A 26,859-nucleotide genomic window follows, 5' to 3' on the forward strand; every position below is an offset into this window, starting at 1 on the left:
TTCATACAGATGGCCTGGAGCTGCAAACCTGGCTCTCGCCAGCTGATTTACATACTATACTGTATGTTTTGCCTTCGTCTTCATCTTCATCAACCTATACGCTTTCGAATGATGCTCCTTTTAAAAAATCCTTGTGTGTGATTGAATGAACAATCTGTCCGTCATCTTTACTGTCGGGCAACTTCAGCCACTCACATTTACCCGTGACGCAGCTGAAAATGTCAGGTGGAAGAAGAACCATAAAGCCGGCCCAAATGGAAATTTCACTCCACGATCCTGATTGGCTCAATCGTTCAGAAATTATTCTGATATTCACGGCCCTCGGATAGTTGCATGAGGAAATCACATGTAGTTTGGTGAAACAGAGCTAGAGTCAAGAGAGAGAGGGGTGAAGTTTGAAATGATATGGTAAATGGACTGCATTTACAGCACCTTTCCACTCCTTCGAGCACTCAAAGCGCTTTACATTATATGCTTCACATTCACCCATTCACACTCTCATTCACAGTGGCAATGTTTCACGCCCCGCAGCTTGGTCAATTAGTGTGTGGATGGAGGATCACCAGATCAATACCCTGCCATGATGGAAAACCCCTGAAATGTGATCAAAAGGAAGAGACATCACAAGCAATCAAACAAAGCTCAGCAACTTGAATCTTTTCACCGGGAGTGGAATTAAGTCATCCAAGAACAATGTGAAAGACTGGTGGAGAGCATAGCAAGATGCATGAAAGCAGTGATTAAAATCCAGGGTTATTCTACTAAAATTTGATTTCTGAACTCTTCCTAAGTTAACACACAACTATTGTGTTGTTTAAAAGTGAATATCATCTTGCTTTCTTTGGATTTCTTGAGGTCTTAAAAACATTACATTTTTTCTGTTATTTTGACTATTTGTAACTTTCTGCAAATAAATGCTCTAAATGACAATATTTTCAGAAGGAAATGTCAGTAGTTGATAGAATGAAACAATGTTCATTTTACTGAAACACATGCCAGCAAGTACTAAGACCAGAAAAACGGCTGATTTCAAGGTGGTCTCTCGATTTATGTCGCAGCTGTAGGCCTATATAATATACACGTGCCAAATGTCAGCTTTTCCCTACGTCTGGTTCTATGGGCTGCCATGGCTATGAATGAAAGTGACAGAATAACCACACTAGATGAATGATGTAGTTTACCTATGCAATTCTTAAATGATATTTAAAATGAGAAGACAGCCTATTTATAATAATGAGAAGCACAATTTGACCAATCTTAATATTTTTTGTGTGTTTGCAAATTCTGAGACTTGTTTTATGGAGCAGTGCCGAGTTTTATTAATGTAGTTAATTCATTCATATTCAACATAGCACCCTTTTCCCATCAAATATGTGGATTACTTTTAACTTTTATCCTACATCTACTGTAGCACAATGGAGATGTGCTCTAAAAGTGTGTAGCAATATTATAGATTGCACTGCGGTAACTCAAACAGAAACAAAAAAAAGAACAATGTGTTCAAATGTTTAACAGCTTTATTAATCAAATAACAATAAATAAAAAAGTGCATAGAAAATGAATCCACTTTAGAAATATGATACAAGTATTTACACCTCCGGGTTCGTTTTATACAAAGTTACAAGGATACATTTTGCACAATTATACACCATTTAAAAAAAAACAAACAAACAAAGAAACAAAAAGTTAGTTAAAAAGAGAAAATCAACATGAGCAAAAGCTTTCAACAGCAGTAAAATAAAATTGTGATGATTCACCAACAGCTCACATGACCTTCATTGCACACAATAATAGGCAACTACACCGTGGTGCTATAGTGCTTAGTCGCCCGAGTTCTGATGTTGTTCCTTTTACAAGTTGAGGTAGAATCCTTGCAATAGTTATGGAATTTTACATCTTTTTTATAGTCGTCATGGGGATGTCACCAGAAGAACATGTCAACAAAACTTCCAGGACACGATGAAGGTTTTGGTGGGGGGCTGGCATTATGTTAACGTTTGCACCTCATTATTATTCATTCTCATGCTCTCTGATGAGAAAACAGTGTATATATATATATATATTTATATTTATATATATAAGCCAACCGACTGAGACACATCATAAAAAAATATGCATACTCTTAACATGCATAATTAAATCACTCTGTTCAGACTTCAGTTTGAACACACAAGCAAAGGAAATCGAAACCTCTTTGAAAAAAAAAAGAACTTAGCGCCCCCGTCTGCTACAACTGTAGACAATCTTGGGGGTCAGATTATGAAATGGAGAAAATGCACATCTATTCAATGATTAAAATACAGAGATAAAAGACTCTTACGTTGCCTGTTACCTCTGATGTTCACACTTCTGCCTGAGAAGTCGAACTGTAACGTGTCAGGTAGGGAGACTTTCGGCAGAAGGCCTCAGCAGTCAGTGTTGTGTGAAAGCATTCATAAGACATGATTAGGGACATCACAATAAATTACAAAAAGAAGAAAAAAATACAACAGTATAAAGCATGGTGGCATAAAAACACAAGTGGTCTCTGATCTAAACAAAGGCTGAGAAAGAAACACATCAGTGGAGTTCTTTCAAAATGAAAAAAATAAAATGAATAAAATGGGAAAAAAAAGATGGTCTGGAAAAAACAAAACATGGTTGCGGATGAATAGGAAACGGTGAAAAAGAGAAAATAGAGAAAATCTTGGGGTCAGAAAAGACGGTAAGACCTCAGTCCTAGAACCTGAGAAAGAAAGCTCTAAGCTTTTTACTAGCACCATGATAATCTCAGAAAAAAATGAAACAAGGAGAGCTTTCAGTCAAACAGGAAGAGGCACACAAGCGTGGGTGGCAACATAAATAACAGCTCACAAAAAAAAACATGGGACCATGTCCAATGGCTGACTTAAGGGTTAAAAACATGATCCATCAACGGTTTTGGCAAATGAAAGGAAAAGTCAGCTAGAACTCACAAGACGAGAAGTCAACAGTAGAAAGCATGCCAGTTCAAATTGCAATACGACTGACTCAGGGAGGTGACAATGTGACAAAAGGTGACAAAAAGAGTAATGGAGTCCACGGTCACTTGCTCTTCCCGTGTGTGAATCCTGCAGAAAGCCTCACAGTCACACTCTTGTGGAGTTTGAGACACTATGTGAAAAGGGTAGATGCCTGGAATGATGTCAACCAACTTGCCAAAAAAAAATGGAGGTGGGCTGGGGGTGGGGGGGTGGCGCCTGGAAGACCCATGTTCAATGTTCAATGTTTTAATGTCAATGTTTCCTCTGCTGTGTTTAAAGTTAGACACTGACTTGGGGAGGGGGAAAAAAAGATGTCTTCCAAAACTCTGCACGGGGAATCCCCATGTGTCTTCCTGATCAGTTGAGAAAGGTTCGACAGCGCCGGGCCCCACAGTTGCAGTTGAGCTTGTTGCTGTCGTCCTCGATGGGAAATTTGTAGTCGTACGTGAGCTCTTCGCCTCGGTAGATTTTGCGTAAAGCGAAGATGACAATGTGCTTCTGACCCTCAACATTGATGACACGCGAGTAACAGTTTGGCTCGCAGGAGTGGTTGATGAAACGCGCAGCGTTACCGTGCATGGTGGCGTCCACGACATCAAAGTCATCAATACGAAACATGTAGCACCCAATGCCCTGCAACATAAGAAACAGAAACATAAATGTGGGCAGGTGTGGGCTTTCCACCCCTCCGCGCGGAAATTTTCCGACACCACACTCCGTTGACGGAGGGCTTCGACAGGTTTCCCTGAATGCATTGCGAATTCATTTAAAAATTGGCGGCAAGCCGTGGCACCCACAACAGCACACAAGTTTAAGTATTTTCGCCACAATTGACGGTTTTGAAGTGGTAATAATTATTCCATTGTACTAAGTTTAACATTATCCTAATGTGTGATGGCCCTTTTCTCCGTGAAACGCACATGAAAAAAATCGCTATTAACGTCAACCGAATGCATGGAATTAGTCAGCTGTGAGTGTCATTCCTTGATTGTTGAAGGGATATCCCAATTGGTAGCGGTTGCGTTTCAAGCCCTACACCTTACAGCTTCGTTGGAAAGCATGAGGGGCATGGGGAAGGCTTAGAGATAGGAGTAGAGATTAGTAATGGGAAAGGCCCTTTCACACTTGCACGCAGGAAAGGAACCTCTTCTCTCTCCCTCCCAATGTAAATGAACTACGGAGATGTCCCTAACCCAGCATGTTTAGCTAACTTGCTACAGCCAAAGACGCAGTTTCACAAGATGGATTCACAAAGCAATCAAAAATAATGTCACTTAAGCAAAATATGCATAGTACCGCATGATATGCATAGTACCGCATGATACTATTCCAACTGTAAGCAAAATTTACAAATAAAAATGCAAAGTACTAATTGCTAATGCTGACCGCTATCAGTTTGGATTGGGAATAGCAAGGCAGTTGTTGCCATCACTGCTGTAACAAAAAAATAGCTTAACGTTACTCGATACATGAAGCAGCCAAGCTACAGGGAAATGTAGTTAAACTAGTAGCTTTGCTACAAGTGCACTATACAGTGCACCTTTAAAATATTGCAATGAAGTAGCCAATAAAAGACTAAGAGATGAGTTCACCTTGCTGTTGTAGTACTTCTCTCGTTTGTCTGTAAGCACGGAGCGGATGACAATGCCGGCGTACTCGATGACCATCTCTCCTGCATCGATGTTTCTTTTGCAGAAAAGCCCACGACCATGAATAGCAGATCTATTTCAGGAAAAGGTAGATAGACAGATAGACAGATAGATAGATAGATAGATATTTTGGGAAGAGAAAAAGAGTGAGTGAGTGGTGATGGAGAAATTACAGCGAGTTGTAACATCTACAGGGAACATTGTAACCCATTAATGCAGAGATGAGGAACCTTTTTCATTCGAAAGGCCACTTCAAATTTTAATAAGTCCTCCAAGGACCGTACTATGAACAAAACGAGGATTTCCCCCTGAACTTCAGGCCTATATTGAAGGCAGCCACCTTTACAACAGAACCCACCCTTCATTAGGTCCCCTGAACACATCATTTCATTGTTTTGTAAATTGAATTTCTAAGATTGCGTTACAAAACATGTCATATTTCATGAGAAACTGCATAACATTAAATCAATATCAGGGGTCGGATGAGTTTGTAAACTGCCACCGGGCCACAGGATCCAAGCATTAATGGTGCAGTCTGTTGCACTCCCCTGTAAAGTGACTTTCCTAAAATAAACAGAAGTATTTTCTTCTCACCTGTAGACACCAACGGCTTCCTTTGATGTTCTCTCCAGATGTCTGAACCGCATCGCCATCGGCAACTCCAGATTTGAGGCACGCCTATCGCAGAAGGACAAAAATCATTTACACTACAAACATACTTACAAATGATATTCAAAAATAATTATTTATACACACATTCACACACTGCTTTAGTTCAGTTAATCAGAGGTAGAAGTAAAAAAACAAAACCTGTCTAAGTTTCCTTCCAACACAGGTAGGTCATTTCACAGAATAACTGCTCTAATTACTATCGAGCCAACTCATTAGGTACAATAAAATAACTGGTGGAACTGCTATGGAATAATATCATGTGGTAGTGTTGTATTCACACAACAATTTTACACGTACTTCTACTTTTACTTTGGACACCTCTGGTTAATTGTCATGGAACATTTGACAGTGGTTTACACAGTTTCACAATGGATTGTGATAAAATTTGACATGCGAGTAGAAGAATACTTGGTGCTAATAATTTCACCTCAAGGACTGTTGGCAAAGTATTTGCAACATGGACCCTGTTTCTCAAAACCGTTGTTGCCAACTACTTTGTAACTTAGTAGGTTGCCAAAGGGCCGATTGCATAGCAACTAAATAAGTTGTTAACTTAGTAATCAGTCATGATGTCAATAAATGCGCCCTGGTTCGGAAATGCCTACCAATATTTACCAAATAATGATAAAGAACCCACAAAAAACGCATGGGTTCGCAAAAATGATAATAATAATAATAAAAATATTGTTGCAAAACAACCTAAACTCCAGTTTTTGAAAGTGACTGTTCAGACGTCCTTTCATCTATGTGTGAATATTTGCCATTCAAATATTTTGAGAACATACTTTTTAAATTTTGCCATGCAATGCAATGCCCAATACAAAAAGTGTCAATTTCCCCAAAATGTTCCAAAATGGCTGTCATTTTGCGACAAAGCTCTTCAAATGTCAACTTCCAGCTCACCGCATGGACTTGAGAGGAATGTCGTCCTCTTCGTCCTCATATGGACTTATGTCCGGAAGCTGCCGGTGCTGCGAAGCCAAGAAGTTGAACATGTCGAATGTTGATTTCCTGTTAAGAGGTCAAAAAAAAGAGAACAAACATAAACGATTAATTCCTTCCGAAGGTCTCCTACATGGAAATTCGAATTCTGACCATCATTCCAAATTCCACTGAATCACATTATGACTTTCACCCTTTTCACTAGATTGAGTTTCACACATGATAATATATTCACACTTGATTGTCACTGAGTGTGTTTATATGCAATGCGGTATCCCGAATATGATCAGGATATTTAAGTATCCAGAGTTTGTGTTTGAACATATAATCTTAATAATGATCATCAGCATCGTTATCATCATCATCATCATGTACCGCTGATAGACTTCTGTGCGTGTGGAACCGCTGGGGTTGACGGGCAGGTATAAATATTACTATTATTAATATCAATGTTATTAATATCATCATCATCATGATCATATACCGCTGATAGACTTCTGCGCGTGCGGAGCCGCTGGGGTTGACAGGCAGGTCCTCCTCCTGGGTGGCCTGCTTGTGGAAGCGGAAGCGGTGCTTCAGGCAGTGCTGCGCCCCCTCCAGCTGCTCCAGCAGGAACAGGACGGCATCGTGCAGCAGGCCTGCCATCTGGCCGCCGCTCACATCCAGGTAGGTGAAGTGCTTCAGGTGGTGGGCCGCCCGGGCCTCCTGCACACCGTCCACCACAGCTTGCCAAGCCACTGTAGACATAAGAGGAGGATAAGAGGAGTTAAACTTTTATCGTCTGTTACACATGAAACAGAACATTGTCTTTTGGCGTGGCTCCCTGTCATTCTCACAGATCTTATTTCGTCACGTCCTGTGTAATGTCTAACAAGACAAGAAAGAAAAATGAAACAAAGAAGAATGAGAAAGAAAGAGAAAAGTTGCAATTCATAATTTGACTAGGAATGCACAGTCTAAAACAGTAAAAACTGACCAATGGGAACCTGATGGTCTGCAAATATTTTACAAGCCACTGTAGAGAGAATAAGAAACCTGAAATGCTGAAAACTCGCCTTTTGTCCCTCAATGAATTTATTGACGTTTTTATTTTACTTTACTGATTTTTTTTTACTTTATGGTGTTTTTGACTTGCTCTGGTGTTATTTCTGTAGCATACTGCTATACCCTTTACATGTACTGCTGAATTTAATTTGCTACTACGCCTTTTAACTTGTGTTGCTTTTTTCCTGCTACATTGTAGAGAGAGGAGTAAGGAAGAAAAACATACAAAATGTTGTAATGAGCAAGAAGGCACTTTCTAAAACAGTGAAAAAACTGACCAATGGGAACTTGATGGTCAGCATATCTTTCCATTTTGCTGCTGTTACAGTTTTTCTCAATTGCTTTGGAGCTTTTCTCGAATCTCTCTCGCAATTTGCAAAACACAATGTTCATTCTCAAAACAGCTTTAACAAATGGCAAAACACTGTGGAAGGCCTGCAGAACCGAGGCGCATGCTCAAAATCCTTAGTTCGTCTTTCAAAAGCAAGTTTTTGTGTCAATGAACGTGTCAGTGCCATCAGAATGGTTAGTCATTATGTCTAGTGTATGGACAAGCTAGTGAAATTGATTTGTCATGTTGTCAATTGACTAGTACACTTCTGAGGATCTTTTCTGAAGGTAAATGTAGTCAAGATTGGATGAAAAATGTAAATTCAACTTTATACAACATTGATCAGACAAGACTGTACTAGAGATACATTCAGAGTATGACCTATTCATTGACAGGTATTCTCGATGCAAAATAGAAAAAATAGCCATCTCTGGTTGAGGTGTCAAAATATAAACCTTTTTTACTTGTCCTACAGGCCCATGTGAAAAAATATAGAGCCGTAAAGCAAAATAAATTTCAAACAATACATTCATACTGTATAAAGTGCTCTTACTTACTCTTGTGAAATTCTAGGGAAATATTGTAATTTTGCGAGGAGCGTAATTATAAAGGGCACATGAGGCATAGAGTACTGTAATGCAGTACAGTGCCTATTGTTATATTGCATGCCTGTTTTCTCTTGGAAATATTATTCCCTTCTACTGCCTTTGATTAGAGAGTCAATATTTACCTGCGAGCAATTTGAATAATGAAACTGTCTATAAATATGTATATAAATATGATCTGAATTGGTAGTGACAAAGCTTTTTGAGTGATATGACAAAAGCCATCGTAGAATTGTACGAAAGCATTTGCTATATGCTGAAAACAATGAGACACTGATTTTATCATGTGCATAGGTAACACCAGGAAGTGACTATTGAACAAACACTTTTGAGAATTATTATTCTGTTGTGAGAAATGTACAAAACGAATTGAGAAAAACTGTAACACTCAAGGGTCTTAAAATGAAACACGCATTTAGTTAAACAAATAACACAATTCAGTCACCCTCTGACCACTGTACCAAATATTATGGTCACAGTGAATCAAATGAGGAGCCACAGCCTAGGGAGCAAGACTTGGAATCAGAAGGCTGCAGGTTCAAACCCCATATATAGCTGTATACACATATGTGGATATTTTTGAAAGCACATTGGCTTCAGCCACGCTTTTACACGTAAACAGAGCTGTAGAATGCACATTTCAAAAATGTTGTGTCGCGTATACACCTGCAAAAAAAAAATGTCCACATACGTGTAACCAGCACCTTAATCCATGAAAGAAGTGCCCTTGAGTTTAGCAACTAACATAACTTACTAACTGTAAATAACTGAATAACAAAATAGCTGTAAGATGCAGCCAATTGTCCACGTCAGCCATTTGTAATGTAATGATGTTGAATCTCAAGTATTATACCAATGACGGTTAAGGTTTTAGTTTTACACACTTGATTTAAATTTTTGTTTTACCCACTTGGCCGAGGCTTGAGAATGGGTCTCATTTAAGGCTGTAACGATATTGCATCGAACCGAGGGATCGCGGTACGCAGACCCACGAACCCCTATCGCGAACCTTCCTAGCAGTACCGCGATGCGCCCTTTCAAAGTTCTTACCTCAGTTTAGAAAACACCAGGCTACATGCAGATAAGAGTTTGCATATGCGCTTTAAAAAAAACGAGTAGAGAAAGGGCGCACACGAGTGAGAAACACTTCTCTTCTCTAACCCCTTTCTCTTATTAAATGCTGCGTCCAACCAGCACCTGCATTTGTTGTTATCCATTGCCTGAGCAACCTCCGCGAGACGAATAACTTGCGCAAACATCGGAAGGTGAAGCGTGCGCGATGTGTGATGAATTGACGTTGGAGCGGAGAGACAGAGCGAGAGAGAGCGAGAGAGAGACAGAGAGACAGAGAGAGAGAGAGAGAGAGACAGAGAGACAGAGAGAGAGAGAGAGAGAGATGCTCCGCCTGCCCAAATTCATAAATCAGCGTTAAATTGCTAGTAAGAGAGGTGCCAAAAGTTGGACGAACGTTGAGGCAGGATATTAGGCAGCATTATTTCTTCTCCGCATGAATATGTTACAAGTGATTGATAAGCCGAAGTCTGGAGAGTGATTGATGGAGCGGAGCGGAGCAGAGAGAGAGAGAGAGAGAGAGAGAGAGAGAGAGAGAGAGAGAGAGAGAGCGAAATGCTCCGCCTTCCCAAATTCATAAACTAGCCTGAAATCGCTTAAGGGAGCTGGCCGTGTTGGGACAAGTGTTGAGGCTGATTAGCCGAATAGTCTATTAGGCAGCATTATTTTTTCCCCGCATTAATATGTTACTAGAGATTGTAAAATGACCGTCTGCCTTGGGAAAATGTGCTCCACTTCAGCCTTTGCATTCATTCTCCCTCTTGACAAAATGTCAAAAGGACAACATGTGTGTTGCGTAGCAGTGAGAACATAAACGGTTCATTCCGAGTTTTGATTGTAGCCTACATGTTATGGGCGTGCGCTGCTGCACGATAAAAAAAGTCAAGAAAATATTAAACATCAAAATGAAGCGTTGCTTTAATGATTAAGTAACTTAATCATATTCAAATAAAGCATGTTTCCTGACGACATATGACCAGTGTCGTTTGCAGGCAATGTTTAATGTTTGTTTGATAAAGTGAGACAGTTGACTTCTTAATAGGCCACTTACTGGCACCCAGACCTTTCTCTCTCTGTCTCTGGCTCTCTCACACGATCAGCATTTCGGCATATGACCGAAGCCTATTAATAATTAGCCTATTTTTCCATGGTGAACTATAATATCCCTTTTTTTTACTGTGTTGTGTTTTGATGTCAACACCTGGGGAACAGGTTGCAGTGGTACCTACTACATAGTAGACCTACAAAATTAATGTAAGCAGGTAAATCCAAAAAGTAATTAATTAAAAAGTGTATATATGTACCGTATACACATACTGTATATATATTATATATAATATATAATATATACATATATATATACTATATATATTTTTCTCCATGCATATATATATATTTTTTTTATTATTATTATTATTATTATTAAATTATTTTTTCCCCCTGAAATCATGGGGCATATCGAACCGTGGGTCACATATCGTGATCCAAACCGAATCGTGTGTTGGGTGTATCACTGCAGCGATAGTCTCATTACCTCAGAATCCTACAGTTTCAGCCTGGTGGGGGGACAACCAAAACAAGAGGGACGCAAGAAAGGAGAAAAAAAAAGCATTTACCCTCAATGCTGTCTGCTTCCACACTGAACCCATCGTCACTGACGATCTCAAACCACAGATGAGGCTGGTCTTGGCTGGGCTGGGTCTCGTCCTCAGAGTCAGAGGGCGGCTGCTCGTCACAGGAGTATGTGCATCCTAATAGAACACAAACAATCTGATTAACGACAGAACAGGACAATGAAATGAAAATGAATCAATGAAAATCAATGGGATGTTAGGTCTGGTGAGTTAGAATGCCCAGCCCATACCAACAAAACACTAGAGCACTAAAACGTGGTGTGGTAATCTATGGGGTATAATCAGCAAAGCATCAAGGATATCTGGGCTTCCATAAGTCCCATGCAATGTCACTGCCATTGTTCAAGCACTGCATACAGTTCAAACTGTTTCAGGGTATTTTCACACCTAGTCCCCTTTAAGTGAACCAAACCCAGCCCTTTTCAAGTGGATCATAAAGGTAAAACGACAGCAAAAGGACTCATTTCTGCTCGGTTCATATCGTAAGTGCATTACAAAAACAACCGGCTGCTCTTTCTGGTCCTGTTATGCTTTTATGGTGTGTCAGTCCTCTTTTTGATCACACCTGGTCCTCTAGAGTTCTCCTTTAGTGATTACTCTATTAGTGATGATTACACCTAGTCACAAGTGTAACTAGCCAGGACACAGCAGCGAAACGTACTGAAACCACATCAATAAAGATCTCAGTATGGTTCACTTCCGAGGGGTCTGGGTACACACATATGCACAGAAAATACTGAGGTCACAGGTCTGACTTTACATGGCTGAGAAGGAACCAGGTGTGAAAACACTAACTGCACAAAATGACCAGCAGAGTCACTGTGCAAAGCCCACCCTAGATGGTTTCATGCAGTTTCCTATGCTACACACACAGGGTCATTGCAATACCAGCCAAGTATAGGTAATAACTGGAACTTCACAAATGTCATGCAGTGTACCAAGTAATGCAAGCAATATCATGACCAAGCTGAATGTCATTTTAATTTACCAGAGTACTTGTTCCAGTCAGTCATGGAGTATCGTCCTGTACCGTCCCAAGCAGGATATTTGTCTCCTCCCCGAGGCATGGCAAGGCGGTCCCATAGTCCCAGCCTGCTGCAGAGATATGGGTGAAGTCAGAGCGTCAATTGTTGATTGATTTTTTTTTGCATTCATGGCCAGTTCAGCAGCTATGGCTATATCATGGCCAATACAGATAGAAAGCATTCATATGACATTGACAAAACCAATGACCAAATAAATAAATACATTAAATACGATTTAATACATAATTTTTAAGACAACATTTTTTTTTTTAAAAAACTGCTGCTTTATCATTCTCAGTGCAGAGCCAGTTGAAATACGCTTAATTGATGGAAGGCTCCAACAAAAATTACAAAGTGGGGGTGCCCTCTGAATTGAAGGTTTCCATCATAGTAGTAGCATGACTTAGTGATGTACAACCTAGTTTTCAGAGGTAATTCAGCTGAACTGATATGTTCAGCCAGCCATATGTTTGCCAGTGACAAAATCAATGGACACCAATAACTCCCACATTAAAAAGTATTAAAAGACGCTTTGAAATGACTTTGTGTATGTAGTACAAAACTAGCTTAGCAATCAGGTTTTCAACAGCATTCAGGAGCGAGTTCTGGTGGTTGGCAGGTAATCATAAAAGAGAGATCACAGTTGGACCTGCCAACAAGACATTTGCCACGATTCAATCTGCACACAGACCTTGGGTGTTTGTGTGTTACTTTAAGGTTCACCTTAGTACTACACTACTATGACGGTGCACAGGGTCTTTAGTAATACATTACGACCTGGTGATTGCTTCTTGTTAATTAGCTGTTAACAGAATGGCACTCAGAGAGTGCAAAAGCTCCGCCAAGGCCATGGGGTCACTGACACAATAACATGTTTGTGTGTGTGTTACTTTAAGGTTCACCTTATGCTCTCTGAGTCGCTGCTCGCGTCCTCCTGTAGCTTGTCCAGGTCTAGAATCCCTTTGAACGTTGGTGCTTTTATGCGAACTCCAGACCTGATTCCAAAAAAGAAAAAAAAAAGAAAAAAAGACTACTTCAACACTAATTACATCTCTTCTAAAAGTATTGCCAGGCAGAACAAATCCTGCACACATTGTCTTTGAAACGTGGTGAAAACAATAATGCAACAGAATATTCCTTTCTGAGATTGCTTTTGTAATAATTGTAATAATCAGAGCCATGGAATTAAGAGTTACGCTAATCCTACTGACCTCCAGGTTCCATTTTTACACAAAGATGGCAGCTCAAAGAGCTTTTGACACAGTTCTAACATAGTTATAGGAAGTGAGAGTCAACACAGAAAGTGCAATGAAGGGAAATGTAATTTTGTATGTAGTGGTTCAGTGTTGCTCTCAAGTGAAAAGAAAGCCGCTGCCTAGAATAATTTGAATCTACGTGAATCATGCCACCAACCCTGGTTGTCACAACTCTGAATTCCATGGCTCTGGAAATTATTATGTTGATGAGATGGTCAGCAGTTGTTGCTTACCTTGCAGCAGCCAAGCTTGCTGTGCACGGCTCCTCCGGTACCGACACTTGTTCCATTTCCATGATCTCGGTCTTGGATCTCTTATGGGTGGCCCTATCAGATAAGGAGGACACTCTTTTCATGCGTACTTGAGTTCGTGGTTTTGAAACGTCCGAAGGGGGTGGTGGTGGAGTTGCCGATGGTTCAGGCTCAAAGACACAAGTTGAGGGGAGAACAGGGCTGGCAGACAGGGCATCGTTCACTGTTGTTGAGACATTTTTACTGGACGTGGTATTCTGTGCATTACTGACGGACCTACTTGGATCATAATAGCTGGCCATCGCCTGATTGAGTATGGCTTGAGCACTGTCCATGGAGTTTGTTGAATTTAAGGAAGAAGTCTTTGCTTTTGCATGAGGAATCTTCTGCTTTGATTCTGGCTTGCCATCAGACTTGGATTTTCTTGTCAGCAAGGAGTCTTTCTTCTTCCGGGGTTTCTTTGTTGCAGCCCCTACAGACACGACAGGTTTCTGAGGTTTCTTTACCTCCAAGCCCACCCCCACATTGTTGGATCCTAATAACTGTGTGATGGCGACCGAACTCTGAGCAGGTGTCGTCATACTTGAAATGGGGACCACGGGTGCGGTAGTGGCAGGCACGGTTCCCGCGGCTGCCAGAGTTGCAGAAAAGGCATTGCTTTGAAGCAGGCTAGCTATCTGAGTGACACAGTTGTACGAAGATGAGCTTGGAGTGGGAAGGTGAAAAGTATTGCTCTCTGGGTTCTTGACAAAAATCTGACCGAGGCGATTAACAAGTAGGATGTGTGGAGTAGGGTCAACGTTGGGGCCACCCACCTCCTTCACCGTCAGAATGGCGTGACCAGGCAGAGCTTGATTCACTGCAGACGTCTGTTGCTGCTGTGGCTCTAATGTTGACCGTGAAGTTGAAAAGTTGATAGAGATGCTCCTACCCAGCTGTGCATCTTTGGGAAGTCGACCTGAGTTGAATCCGTTTATGACAAGAGGAGCTGAGCCTGGCTGCAGAACAGAAAACAGGGATTGGCACGCCGTCGATGTCTGAGGGGAGAGGGAAGATGACGTTATGAACCCGAGCGGGGTAGAGCTCAAGGCATTAGTGGGGTAAACTGGACTGCAGGAGCCCAACGCCACAGTAGCGACTGTGTTCGGAAAGGATTTGGATTGTTGCTGTGATGCCACTGCTGATGAATACACCTCACTTCTTACTGAAGTGGATAGACTGCACTCAACTGTAGCGTTCAGCTTTGGATTTAAAGTCTCGACAGAGGAGCATTCAAGGTTTTTCTCCTGAACATTTTCTGCATGATACAAGTGCAGGCTGGGAGATTCAGAAGCGTCTTCCTTGCAACGGTTTGGATCATTTGGGAGAAATCTGTGTGAAGACTCTTGAGACATTTGAGGTGTACAAGCAGTGAAGCCATTCATAGCTGACACAAAGTGTCCGTTATCAGGATCGAGATACATTTCTTTTGAATTTTCAGAAACTACAGGATCTTCTGAGATGCTCTCTTGAACTGGTACCAACTCTGTGAATGAGGTACTGGGTGATGACGGCTCACATTCATCCAACATCAGTGGTGTTCCAACAGAAAGGTCTAAACTTGGTCCTTGGTAAAGGAGGGAATTTTGATCATGCAGATTCTCAAAACTGAGTTTGACATCCTCCTCCTCCTTTGGGGACTCTAGAAATGTGGATTTCTGTGAAATAGGCTGACAGAAGGTCATAAGTTCATGTGGTGAATTACAGTACGCTTGTGCGAAATCGCTATTTAAAATGGGATTCATCATCGGCGGTACCATTTTGTTCTCTAATCCTTTGACAGTTTCTAAAGGGGAAAGTAACCCGCCATCTGTGACAATGGACTCAGTTGTGCTTTGCCTATCTGTGGAGGCAGGTGCCATGTCATTCTGTGGCAAAGCATTTGCTGAAAAGACAGGCTGAGCGTTGGGCGCTGGGATTCCGAACTGCATACTCAGATCATTTGTCTTGATGGATCCAGGCAAAACTTCAGCAGAGCGCAGGATATTTTGCACCGGGCCAGTGCATTTTGGATTTTGGACATCCGAGTTGGTCATGCAGGCCTCACTGTCTGTTCCGTCGTCCACTCCGTCCAGTTGAGGTATGGGCCTGAGGGAGGGAGACAACGGGGACTCAGTCTCCATCGGCCTGTGATGGGTGATGACCGTACGAGTGAAGTCAAAATAATTTTCCATCTCCTCGTCAGACGATGCGTTATCCCAGTTCTCATTCAAAGCAGTGGCCGCGCATGAAATGGTTTGCCCCCTTTCCTTGTCTTCGTCCAAGCTCTTTTCCCAGAAATCGTCCTGGTTAGTCTCACCCTCAACGTCAATTTGAGCACTACAATTCATGGCCACGCCTTCATTTATTAGAGTTTCATCAATCTCGAGCTCTGCTTTCAGCTCGGAGCTGTCGGACATGCCTGTATCTATGTGGAAAGACGAGTAGTGCAATTCATCGCCACGCTCCACATGTGCAGCCCTTTGAGCGCTCTTGGTTTCATGTGGCAATGAGCTATTCCCAAATGGCAATGCAAAGCTGTGGGGCATCTCAATGCTGTATGACTGACCAGAATCACGTGAAAGTCTTGCTCTCAGGGGATAGTGCGTAGGTGAGTTTGACGGGCTGTCCAGAGCCCCAGGCCACGGCAGTGACCCTGAGGCAGAGTGGAGAGGTTTTGAAGACGACGTGACGCGACTGGAAAAGGCATTTCGACCTTTGGGGCAACTGGATGAGGAGAGCAGGGTATCGGCAGCCCCGAGGGACAACAGCGGGGAGGCAGAATGGGAAAACTTGGAGTGCACGGAACTCCCAGCTCTGAGAGAAGGAATTGCTTCAGATGTAGACCCAATAGGAGATCCGGTGATGTGACGAGAACTTGCAGATTGGTAGTGAGGGCTTTGGCCATGCCGCGGACGGAGTGTTTCATCAAAGTCGCTTATAGTCAATATATGAGACTTCGGCCTTGCGGCGCCTACAAAAAAAAGACGAGCAAAAAAGGGACAATTAAAAACGGTTGTGAACCATCCTAATAAAAACGTGAAATTTGCAATTGAGTTTTTTTCTTTAATTTTTTATCACGTTTGTTTAATTGTATACCTATGCTCTTTTACAAACTTTTAGGATAGGTGTGTGAAGGGGTTGGGTGTGTTAGTTCATGATTGTCTGTCCTGAAATGCAATAAATAAAAAAAAACCTTGAGATAAGAAAAAAGAAGACTGCCAAGACGTACCTGGAGATGGCAGCGGCCTGAACATCCCTCCAGCGGGCCTCCTGATCTGCGGCGCTCGGCACCGGGTGGCACCGGGCAGCGCTGGTGTGGCGGGAACTTTGGGGTTGTCTTGATTTGGAGGATTAGGCATGGTGTCATCATCCCCTTGTGCTTCTGAGTTAAGAAAACAAACACACATGGCCACTGCTTAATAGCTTTAGAATGAATGGATGTCATTTTTTTCTCAAGTTATACTCTTCATGGAATTTGGTTAACAGTATCTTGTCTTTTCTAATCCCTTTTTATATACCAATCATGAATTTGTGAAGTGTTCTAGGACCATGCTATAGTGATACAATACTATATACCACACCACCATTCATTGAAATTGAATTGAATGTTATACATGTAGTTACAATGAGTCGCTAAGGCTGCCACTGGCATGCTTTTCCTAGTGGATGCTTACCTGAATTTTGACAAGGGCTGTGAGCAATTGTGCAGTTTTCTCCCTGATCCAGGCACTCCTCGACAGGCTTCTCCTGCACTGGTGGTCTGACCTCCCAAATCCTGAACCTGTACTTGCACCGCTGGAGGGGGTTTTTGGTGCTCCAGTAATATCGAGAGCATCTAAGGCGCAAGGCAACGACAATGAAGGGAATTACAAAAAATCCTTGTATGACCAAAGCTGTACAAAGTGGAAGTACTCTTAAAGGCGTAATAACACCTGTAGCATGACATAAGTTGAAACCATGTAATATCACTAGTGTTGTAATTACATTTGTAAATACTACTACTTTATACAACTCTGCAAATGACAGCTACATGGAAAAGGACCATTTGAAGAGTCCAGTTGTAGTATTCATTTTGAATCTTCTTTTTGATCTTAATCAAAAAGCCACATAAATGGTATTACCAAGTATAAAATGAAGTCCAAACAAAATGTGACTGACTAAATTTTGAGTTCACTTAATTTACAATAATGCATCCTTTGTAACTCATCACAAATGCAGTTAGAGGGTTTTGCATTATTTAGAACGTAGATGGTTAGAGGCACTTACTCATAGCCCACAGGTAACAGCTTGTTGTGACGAGATGAGAGGCCGGTGAGCTTGCCGAGCTTGCAAACATGTAAAGAACCTGAATACATAGAGGGACGTCACTTACTCTGAAGAGCTTCAAAACATTACCTTTCTACACAATGTACTGTAAACACAGTGCCAGTAAGGCTGTAACGATATTGTATCGAATCGAGAAATCGCGACACGGCCACGACACTGTTTTGCGATTCAAAAGGCAAAATCGCGACACGCCCTTTTATTAACCACATGGTAGGCTAATAGGTGAAAATATTATTAATATTTTCTATAACTTAACTGGAGCCGTTTTGTTTTCGCCGACCTGCTAGAATTGTCTCTGCGCGTCATGCGATAAGCTTTGAGACGTGACATAAAAAGTTTGACTGGATAAAGAATCAGGCACGTACAGGTGCGTACAGGATAGGCAGAAGCTATCTACAGCCGACTACAGCATGACTTTTAGACTAAGACGTAGTTCTACAATTTTTCAAAAGATAGGTAGGCCTAAATGACATTCATATTATCGCCTTTGAGAACATGCATCAGAAGCCCACTTCATTTTGTGTAATGGATGTAGCCAGATTAGAACAAAAATGGTATCTTAATGTTGGTATATATAAAAAAGAATTAATTAAAATTATATATAATTTTTGTAAAGTTTGAAAATTATAATAATTCATTTATTTTATTTTATCGTGGGGTGTATCAAACCGTGGTTCAAAAATCGTGATACGAATCGAATCGTGAGTTGGATGTATCGTTACAAGCCTTAGTACCAGTACTTATGCCACTACAATGAATTATTTAAAACAAACCAGAAAAACACACCTATCATAATGTTCACAGCCTCCGGCTCTACGCCCGTAAGAAATTTCCTGCGTAGACTTATCCCTTCAAAGTCAACGTAGACTCGCCGAAGAACTTCGAATCCTTGCCCGGTGATCATCTGGATGCAACAAAATTAAAAAATATATATTACAAATTCATCAATATTTTTCGTTAAATACATATATATACTCTGTATTATATTTGTATTATATAGATATTTGATAAATATATATTATATACACATAAATAATGCAACAAAAAGTAAATAATTCAGTGCATCACCTTCCCACTGATGAGACTGCGGTGCTTGTAGCAAAAGACTCTCTTGTCGTCTTGAAAAACGCAGTTGCGGGTGCGTGCGCACATGAAGTGGTAGTTGCTCTGGCAGGAGGTCAAACAGCAGCCTACAGTTGCTCCCGTCTTGTTGCAACGCTCACAACGCTGGGGACGCAAAAATGTTCAAAGGAAAACAGAAATTGAGAACACAGAGCACATTAATTAGCCCATTTAAGTCTGATGCTGCGTATACGCTGCATTGACGTAGGCGCCTGGAGAGACAGATGCTGCAGTCAGGCTCTTGAGATTTGAGTTTTTTATTTTCAAAAATGTGGGCGTGTAAGATCTGAATTAATAGATTCTAATGCAAGATGGGTGTCCTATTTTTTAAACACAACATTTTTCATGTAGTTATGTGCTTCGGAGGAGGAAATAATTAGGTTTTTACAGGTTGAGGGCACCTTTTCCCAAAAAGGGCTTGCTTGGACATTCAGCAGGCGTTGTTTGCAGGTGCTTATATATAATATTAGGGAATATAGGGATAATATTTTAAAAATGTCATTATGGGGGAAAAAAAGCTAAAATCAAGACATCAACATGGGCCTAAATTAAAATGACAAAAGAAGTGAAATGTTGAGTACATGTTGGGCCAGTGTTGCAGTGTGCCATTTTTTCCATTGTTCCATTGCCCAAATAACAAGCCACTCACCATGAGTCTTCCTCTTGCCACGGCACTGTGGACGTGCATCAAGGAGCCATTATCCTCCTCAAACACTTCGGCTGACCACCGCGAGCAGTTCACATGAGCCCACTCGTTCTGCCCCAGGTACAACAGCCTTCCAGCCTCCTACAGGAAAAATTGTAGGGAAAAATTACAATATTACAAGATTACAAGATATGTATTTGAGAATTCACAAGTAATAATAATAAAAAAATAATAATCCCAAAAAAGGTTTAAAAAAAAAAAAAAAAAGAGGGAAATGTAGATACTCACGCTTGATTTTGCATCGCCATATTTTTGACAAAGGGCACACTGCCGGTCATCCTCAAACTCTGTGTCCGGATCACATTTATACAGTCGGTCTTTTACACCTGCAATTTGGTAAAACATTTGCAAAATCAGCTTCCCCCCTCACACTTTATTCTGAATTAACGAAGCATCTTTTGTGCACCTTTTTGTTGTAGAACAGACTGAATTCAGGGGTGCGTTTCGCGACAGCGTTGTTGCTAACCAAGTTGTCAACTTAATTGGTTGCAATGCCATTTCCCAATGGGAACCTAGTAAGCTGCTAACTGGTTAGCAACAATGCTTTCAAGAAACAGGGTCCAGGTCTGAAAAACCAAACTGAGTGAACGCATACCTGTTGTTGACTCCAGGCCTCTTTTCTTCAGTTTGACTGACGGGTGGAGCCTTTGACTGTGTTTCGTGGTGCTACCGTGGTGCGTGGTGGTCAGTGCAGTGGTTAAGTTGGATGCTTCGTCCAGGTTCAGTCCGAGCAGAGCGTTGATGCCATCATGGGCCGTCCAGTGTGTCCTACTCCAGTCTTCATCCCACTCACACCACTGAGCGTACATGTGCTCCGTAGTGGGCGGCACTACAGCATTTGACAATATGCCCCTAGGACGCAGAAAAGTTTTTTACAACAGCAATACAATATGTATTCATATAGCACAGTATCACAACTATGAAGCTGACTCAAAACACACACACACACACACACACACGCACTCTGGAGACTATCGTACGCACCAATGGTCCGGGATTCAGTTCAGAAAGTGTGTACGCGCACACGCACACATACACACACAAAGGATTAGTCTTTCACACTTACACGGTATATATGGCAGTGACAATCAACCCCAGTCCTCATAATTATGGTACCTTGAGCCCATTGGGCCAAAGCAACCCTCTCATGTGGCATTAATGAGCGCAGCATTCAAGTGGACAGCAGAGAAAGAACATTCTAGTCCTTCACAGTCTTATGTGCAACGGCATAAGAAAAAAATGCTGTCGTTTGGTTTACTTCACATATAACTATAAGCTTTAACTGGTTTAGAGTTCAGCAGCTTGCATCGTCATTATTAATGATGACTTGCATTATCACTACCCCACATTACCCCAAATCTACTACTTTATATAACTATTGTTATTATTACTGTTACTATTGCTACGGTCACTGTTATTATTTCTATTATTACAATGTCATTCCATTTGATTCGCCGCAACGACCTGATGATGGTTGAGATGTCAGAATGGAACACTGAATTTCGCCAATTTTCACCTTGCACGTTTCGCCTATTATGTGTCCCTAGCGTTAGATGCCGTTAAGCTGATAATGTTTAAGTTGTAATGTGAGCCGCTGCTGTCACCCACTGGTATAACATCTGTGTATCAGAATTTCAGCATAAACTTCCCCTTCCCTGGTATGCAAATCTGGTTAACATGTTCAGAAAGAAAGTAGGCCTGCGTTTAATCATCATTTATTTTCAGGAGGAGTAGAAGTTATGCACTCCCAACATTCAGTGACAGCAACGTAAACTTACAAGGAAAGAGGTTTGGTACGAGAATCCCAAACTTTAGGGTCCTGGCTGTTGAACCAAGGGAAGACCTCCTCCATGAGCTGAAAGAACAATTGGTTGAATTGTTACATTGTGTCATCTAATGGATAAATCATTAAACCTTGTGGGCCATTTCTGTTACTACACACTTACAGAAGACAACACACCCTTTTGCCAGTGATGTATACATTAATGGCAACTATTTTTTGTGAACAATAAATGAACATGTATGTAAGCTGTACAATGACTGATTTCCCTTGTGTCAAAATATGATCTGACCAGTGTTCATCCATGAAAAGATACAATTAAAATGAATTAAAAGTATGCAGAAATGTCATGGGTGTGCACACCTTTGATACGGACTGATGGGCAGACACTAGGGGTGGAACGGTTCACAAAATTCACGGTTCGGTTCATATCACGGTATCAAGGTCACGGTTCTCGGTTCTCTACGGTTCTTTTTTAGTTCATGATAAATGGTGCACTGGGAATATTAAACCCTATTTATATAACTGTAATTATAAAGTGATGATGCGCAAGTTGAATCAGCTGTCGTCAGCCTTTCAAATGCCCTCTTTCAAGTGGCTAATAGAATCAGACTTATCACTAAATATCCTACATATGGTTTGTATAGGCTTATAATGTGAAAATGGTGTGATTTTAATTGTGTCAGCCTCTGATTGGTCTTATATAGTAATGTATTAATCAGAGAGACTGGGTAAGATACTCCTAGAATCTCTACTTTACATATTTTTCTGGGCAGTACATGAATTGCGGTTTGCCACGGACTGCATTTCACGGTTCGGTATGGTGTGTGAATTGTACGGTTTCGGTTTTCGGTGCGGTTTGTACCATCCCTAGCAGACACACGGACAAATAAACAGTAAAGACAAGACACAGGAAGGCAATGCAACGATGCACACCCGATCCTTTAAACACACTCACCTTTAAATAGTAAGAGCGAGCGAGCGCCGTGGGCCTTGTGTCTTCTGGAATAGAGTCTTCCTGATCCATCTGTTTGCAAATCACCTGCACAACGTCTTCATGGAAGGATTTCTATGGGGGGGGGTAAAGTTGCACGTCAATGACTTGATATAGATTTTGAGCTATTAGAAAGGGTGTGGTAAATTGATTTTCTGCAAATGAAGTGTGCATGCGTTCAACTTCTTGTGTTAAAATGAGCGCAAATACGGAAGGAAAGAGCAGCAGAGACGTACAAGTGTAGTGTACAGGCCGTTATCAAACTTCTTTCCGACTGAGTTGAGGTCACACACGGCTGACTCTTCGACATCACTGTCTTGTTGGTCCTCGGAGGGCTGTGATAAACGAGACGCAAAGCAAGATTACATTAATCCAAAAAGCATCAGAAAACTCAACTAAACTAGAAATGCACTCAGAGAGTGCAGACCTCTGTCTGTTTTTTTTCCCAAGTCTTTCTGCCTGTTTTTGTGAGTTAGAAACTGGTATGTCAAAATTCGCCCTATCCCGCAATGGTGAAGAAGCTGGATCCGCATGACCACCAAAATGTTATCACTGGTTCCTTTTGTCATTTCCAACAACTCCACAAAATTTCATCGAAATCTGTGCATAACTTTTTGATTTATCCTGCTGACAGACAAACAGACAGTCAAACAAACCAAGGTGACCGAAAACAACCCCCTGCCCTGGAGAATGGTCTTCACCTGACTGTGTGTGACGAGATGCTGAGTGAGTGTGGAGCTGAGCAAACAGGCCAGAACTTTCTCCACTCCGGCCCGGAGTTCCACCTGGAGCAGTTCTCGCCATCCCGCTCCGCCATCCTTCAGGGATCCCTCAGCGCACCGCAGGTGGCTGTTGCAAGGTTGACAGGAGTAGACCACGCTCTCTGGCAGATTGGAGAGGATCTCGTAAAGGTCATCTTCAAATGAAAAAGAATTAAAAAAAGTTAATATCCACTTTTACTAGACCAGTTCAAATGTAATGGTATAAATAATAAGACAAGTTGATTGACAAACATAAACCAGGGAAATGTGGGGAGCCTTGATCCTTTGAGGGTAAAAAAAGAGGCAGCAATGAACTGGCAAACCATTTTCAGTTGCAACGATTGTTGTGAGTGGCAAGAAACTTTTGTCTAAACCAGGTGTGTCAAGCTCATTTCAGTTCAGGGGCCACGTACAGCCAATTTGATCTTAAGTAGGTCGGACCAGTAATACAATTGCAAAACGTTGCAAATTTCTGCTACAGGTTGGGATCACATTGCTAGTCTATCATCTCAAGGTGCATGGGAGTGGGTGTATCAGGAGCATTGGCTGTAAATGGTGAGCAAAAAAGCTAAATTTACTTCTTGCGCATTTGTTGATATTCAAGTAGTGATTGGACTGCACAGAAATATTTTACTTGTTAGCGATAATAAGTCATTTTCGCGATGCGCATATCGCCACTCTCGATATCGCCACTCTCAATATCGCTATTTCAATACATTTTCGATATATTGTGCAGCCCTACCATCTAGCGGGCTGAATTTGACGCAGTCATTTCCCAATCCTCACTCAGCTGTCCCTGCCGCCACTCACTTCCTGTAACTGTCACTATTCTGTCTAAATAAAGGTGGTAATACCCTTCTACATCTTTTTTTTTTTTTTTTTAAGCTTTCACTTCACCTGTTAATCCTTCACACTTGGCATGCACCCAATGGTTACATGTGCCACACTGCATCATCTGACTCTCGTAGTCGTTGTCCTCGTAGCACTTAAAGCAGATGGTGCAGTAATTACCTGAAACACAAATATGACATCTTGTAGCATTTGTATGGCAGAGATGGGACCAAGTCACTAATTTGCAAGTCACAAGTCAGTCTCAAGTCCTTCAAATCAAGTCCAAGTCAAGTCAAAAGTTAAGACATATTTGACCAAGTCAAGTCCAAGTCGTACCAAAGCCAAGTCAAGTCTAATTTTTTACCAAGTCCATAACAAGTCACCTTATACTGTATATTATGCACAATTTTGGTATGTATACATGTTTACTTCTTTGTAATCAACAAAAAAAAAACTGCCAACTAAAATTCTGATCAGATTAGAAGTGGTGGTGTTGTCCATTCCAGTTGTCATATGCACAGTATACTTATTATGATCCTGTTCCGGGCAGGGTTAAATGACGTACAACTGTACTTTACACACAACACAAGATGTTCAAATAGTCTGTCATATAAACACTACATTCAGATCAGAATTCCATGTATTCCAATCAGGGAAAAAAGTGTGAAAACATAACTGTTGTTAAATGCAAAAGACATTGTCAGGGATTAAAGCAAAAAAAAGTCATCTGACTGAACTTTTTTACCGGTTAGGTACCCGATCGAGTATCACTCCGTAACCCTACGAAAAACAATGTAGCCAGGCTCTGCCCTCGTAACGAAACATACACTGGTTTTACGCAAGGAATGGTGTCAGAGCCAGCGCTAGACATAGGCAGACAGGGCAGTCGCCTAGAGCAGAATAGGCCTATGTCTTGAGGGTGCCAGTAATACCAAAAACTGCCACAAAATCAGAACCAACATAAAACTTTACACTTCACATTAACAATGAATATTCATTATACACTAAGTAGGTCTGTATACACTCAATATGAATGTACCTGTAGGTACTAGATCAGATGTGCTCAATCAGATGTAGGCCTACAATGCTATGTTTACAGATGCCAATTTCTAAACACAAAAAAGGGAAAGAGGGAAAGGGGGCAGGCCTAGGCCACCAGATTGACTAGAACTGGCCGAGAATGGAGGAATGATGGATACTATATCAGACTGCAAACACTGAACTGCAATTTGGGGCATGTTTTGGTTATTTCCTCTTATTTCTACCCATTATTTATGAATTGTTCACAACATTATGCAGAATGGATTCACAATGAGTGTTGCTTCAAAATGGTAGCTGATCTCACAGAATTATTGACTTGGAATTGCAATGCGTTGATACAGTGATCTCATTATGGTTTTTGTTGTTGTTGTAGTAGTAGTAGCAGGCTACCGGTATATTTTGTCTTTCACATCAGAATGGGCAAACACTGTTCTGGTGAAAGCACTGGTGCGCATTGCTTGCAGTTGTATTTCTGATATTTAAAAAACAATGCACTGTGGTCATAGCAATCAGAGGGAGAAAACTAGTTGTTGGTTATTTGTATGTTTTTCACAAATTCACTATTCATCCTGTTACAAACAACTTGTTGACGTTTACAAACAGGGTGCGGTAGTCTGCCTCTGTGTTCTACCGTTTTGAAAACCTATGGCTACTTTTTTGCCTCTCGATGTGCGGTGCCAGGCACACGCTTACCATTGATATAAAAAACGTCCCCGATTCCTGCACGCACTAGTGTTCTCTCATACAAGCTGACACGACGCACGCAGACACAACACAGTCACAGTCAGACGTCTATCGTTTAACAAAAGTAACACACTTTCCCAAGCTTGTCGCGCAACTTTCCACTCGAATCAAGGCAAATCGCTCACGCATCAGCCCTGAGTGCGCAGTGCGCAAATAACTGAACTCAAACGAAACGCATAGTCCGAGAAGATGGGCACAGACGTTGAGCCACTCAAAAACAAGCACACACACAACTGTTGCGGCACACTATTCCAGTTAGCAAAAATAGCATCACACAATAGCCTACAACAAGCCTTGAAAGTGAAACAAACATCGAAACGGCATTTATCGACCATATGAGTCCACCCATCAGAACACTGCTTCCCAGAACAAGACGTGGCATAAAATATTGGCTCTGCCTGGGATAGCAACAGTGACTCCTGTAAAATGCAACCCATTTTTAACTTATTTCTTGAATATATATCGGCAACAACAAAGTTAATCTGCTATGATTACAGATGAGACAGTAAAGTATCCGTTGTCAGAAAGACAACTAGAGCTAGTTCTATCATAGCCCCCCCTTTTACGCAGCCAGTCAAACGCGCTAAACTTTGAGGATGAAACGCGTGGTATCCTAGCTAGCTGCCAATGATATCCGTCCCATTGGGGCTATGAATAATGTTCGTCAGGGCTCTAAATTAACTTTTTCCACCACCAGCCAATTTGGCTAGTAGACATTTTTTCTTACTAGCCAAATGGAAAGTCAACTAGCCATTTTTTTCTCACCAAAATAAACCATGCGTTAATTATGTTGCTTTTAATTATTTTATTAAACTAGGCTATGTCCTCAACACAGATAAACAATATAAATATTATACTCAATATAATTCAGTCTATTCTATAATTATTTAGTAATTATATTTTTATTACCTGCATTTCATTATTTTTCATTCCATTTCCATATACTGCACAGACAGCCAAACACGAGCCTATTACCTCACACACCATCACCCAAACCTCACATACAGTATAGGCCTACAACTCACACAAACACAGCATGCCTTCAACACTA

At 41.2% G+C, this 26,859-nt stretch overlaps 1 protein-coding gene across 4 annotated transcripts in view; it reads right to left on the bottom strand.

Moving 5' to 3' along the window:
• Positions 1-1,499: 1,499 nt before the first annotated feature.
• kmt2bb (lysine (K)-specific methyltransferase 2Bb) overlaps positions 1,500-26,859 on the bottom strand; it is a 47,272-nt gene continuing 21,912 nt past the window's right edge. For 2 of the 4 annotated variants that reach the window (XM_063199752.1, XM_063199749.1), the window contains 22 exons: positions 24,090-24,203; positions 23,133-23,347; positions 22,668-22,766; positions 22,396-22,506; positions 21,436-21,512; positions 20,253-20,509; positions 19,886-19,983; positions 19,601-19,738; positions 18,898-19,056; positions 18,616-18,733; positions 17,770-17,848; positions 17,178-17,338; positions 16,733-16,885; positions 13,465-16,474; positions 12,878-12,970; positions 11,939-12,042; positions 10,933-11,067; positions 6,750-7,002; positions 6,227-6,334; positions 5,246-5,329; positions 4,595-4,724; positions 1,500-3,635 (listed from right to left, as the gene is read on the bottom strand). In XM_063199752.1, the coding sequence (XP_063055822.1) occupies positions 3,360-3,635; positions 4,595-4,724; positions 5,246-5,329; positions 6,227-6,334; positions 6,750-7,002; positions 10,933-11,067; positions 11,939-12,042; positions 12,878-12,970; positions 13,465-16,474; positions 16,733-16,885; positions 17,178-17,338; positions 17,770-17,848; positions 18,616-18,733; positions 18,898-19,056; positions 19,601-19,738; positions 19,886-19,983; positions 20,253-20,509; positions 21,436-21,512; positions 22,396-22,506; positions 22,668-22,766; positions 23,133-23,347; positions 24,090-24,203 (5,972 nt within the window). In that variant the 3' untranslated portion in view covers positions 1,500-3,359. Of the gene's footprint in view, positions 3,636-4,594; positions 4,725-5,245; positions 5,330-6,226; positions 6,335-6,749; positions 7,003-10,932; positions 11,068-11,938; positions 12,046-12,877; positions 12,971-13,464; positions 16,475-16,732; positions 16,886-17,177; positions 17,339-17,769; positions 17,849-18,615; positions 18,734-18,897; positions 19,057-19,600; positions 19,739-19,885; positions 19,984-20,252; positions 20,510-21,435; positions 21,513-22,395; positions 22,507-22,667; positions 22,767-23,132; positions 23,348-24,089; positions 24,204-26,859 lie in introns of all 4 variants that reach the window. The other 2 variants (XM_063199751.1, XM_063199748.1) reach the window with 1 other exon arrangement.

The sequence above is a fragment of the Engraulis encrasicolus genome, chromosome 5, assembly GCF_034702125.1.
Source record: "Engraulis encrasicolus isolate BLACKSEA-1 chromosome 5, IST_EnEncr_1.0, whole genome shotgun sequence".
NCBI lineage: Eukaryota > Metazoa > Chordata > Actinopteri > Clupeiformes > Engraulidae > Engraulis > Engraulis encrasicolus.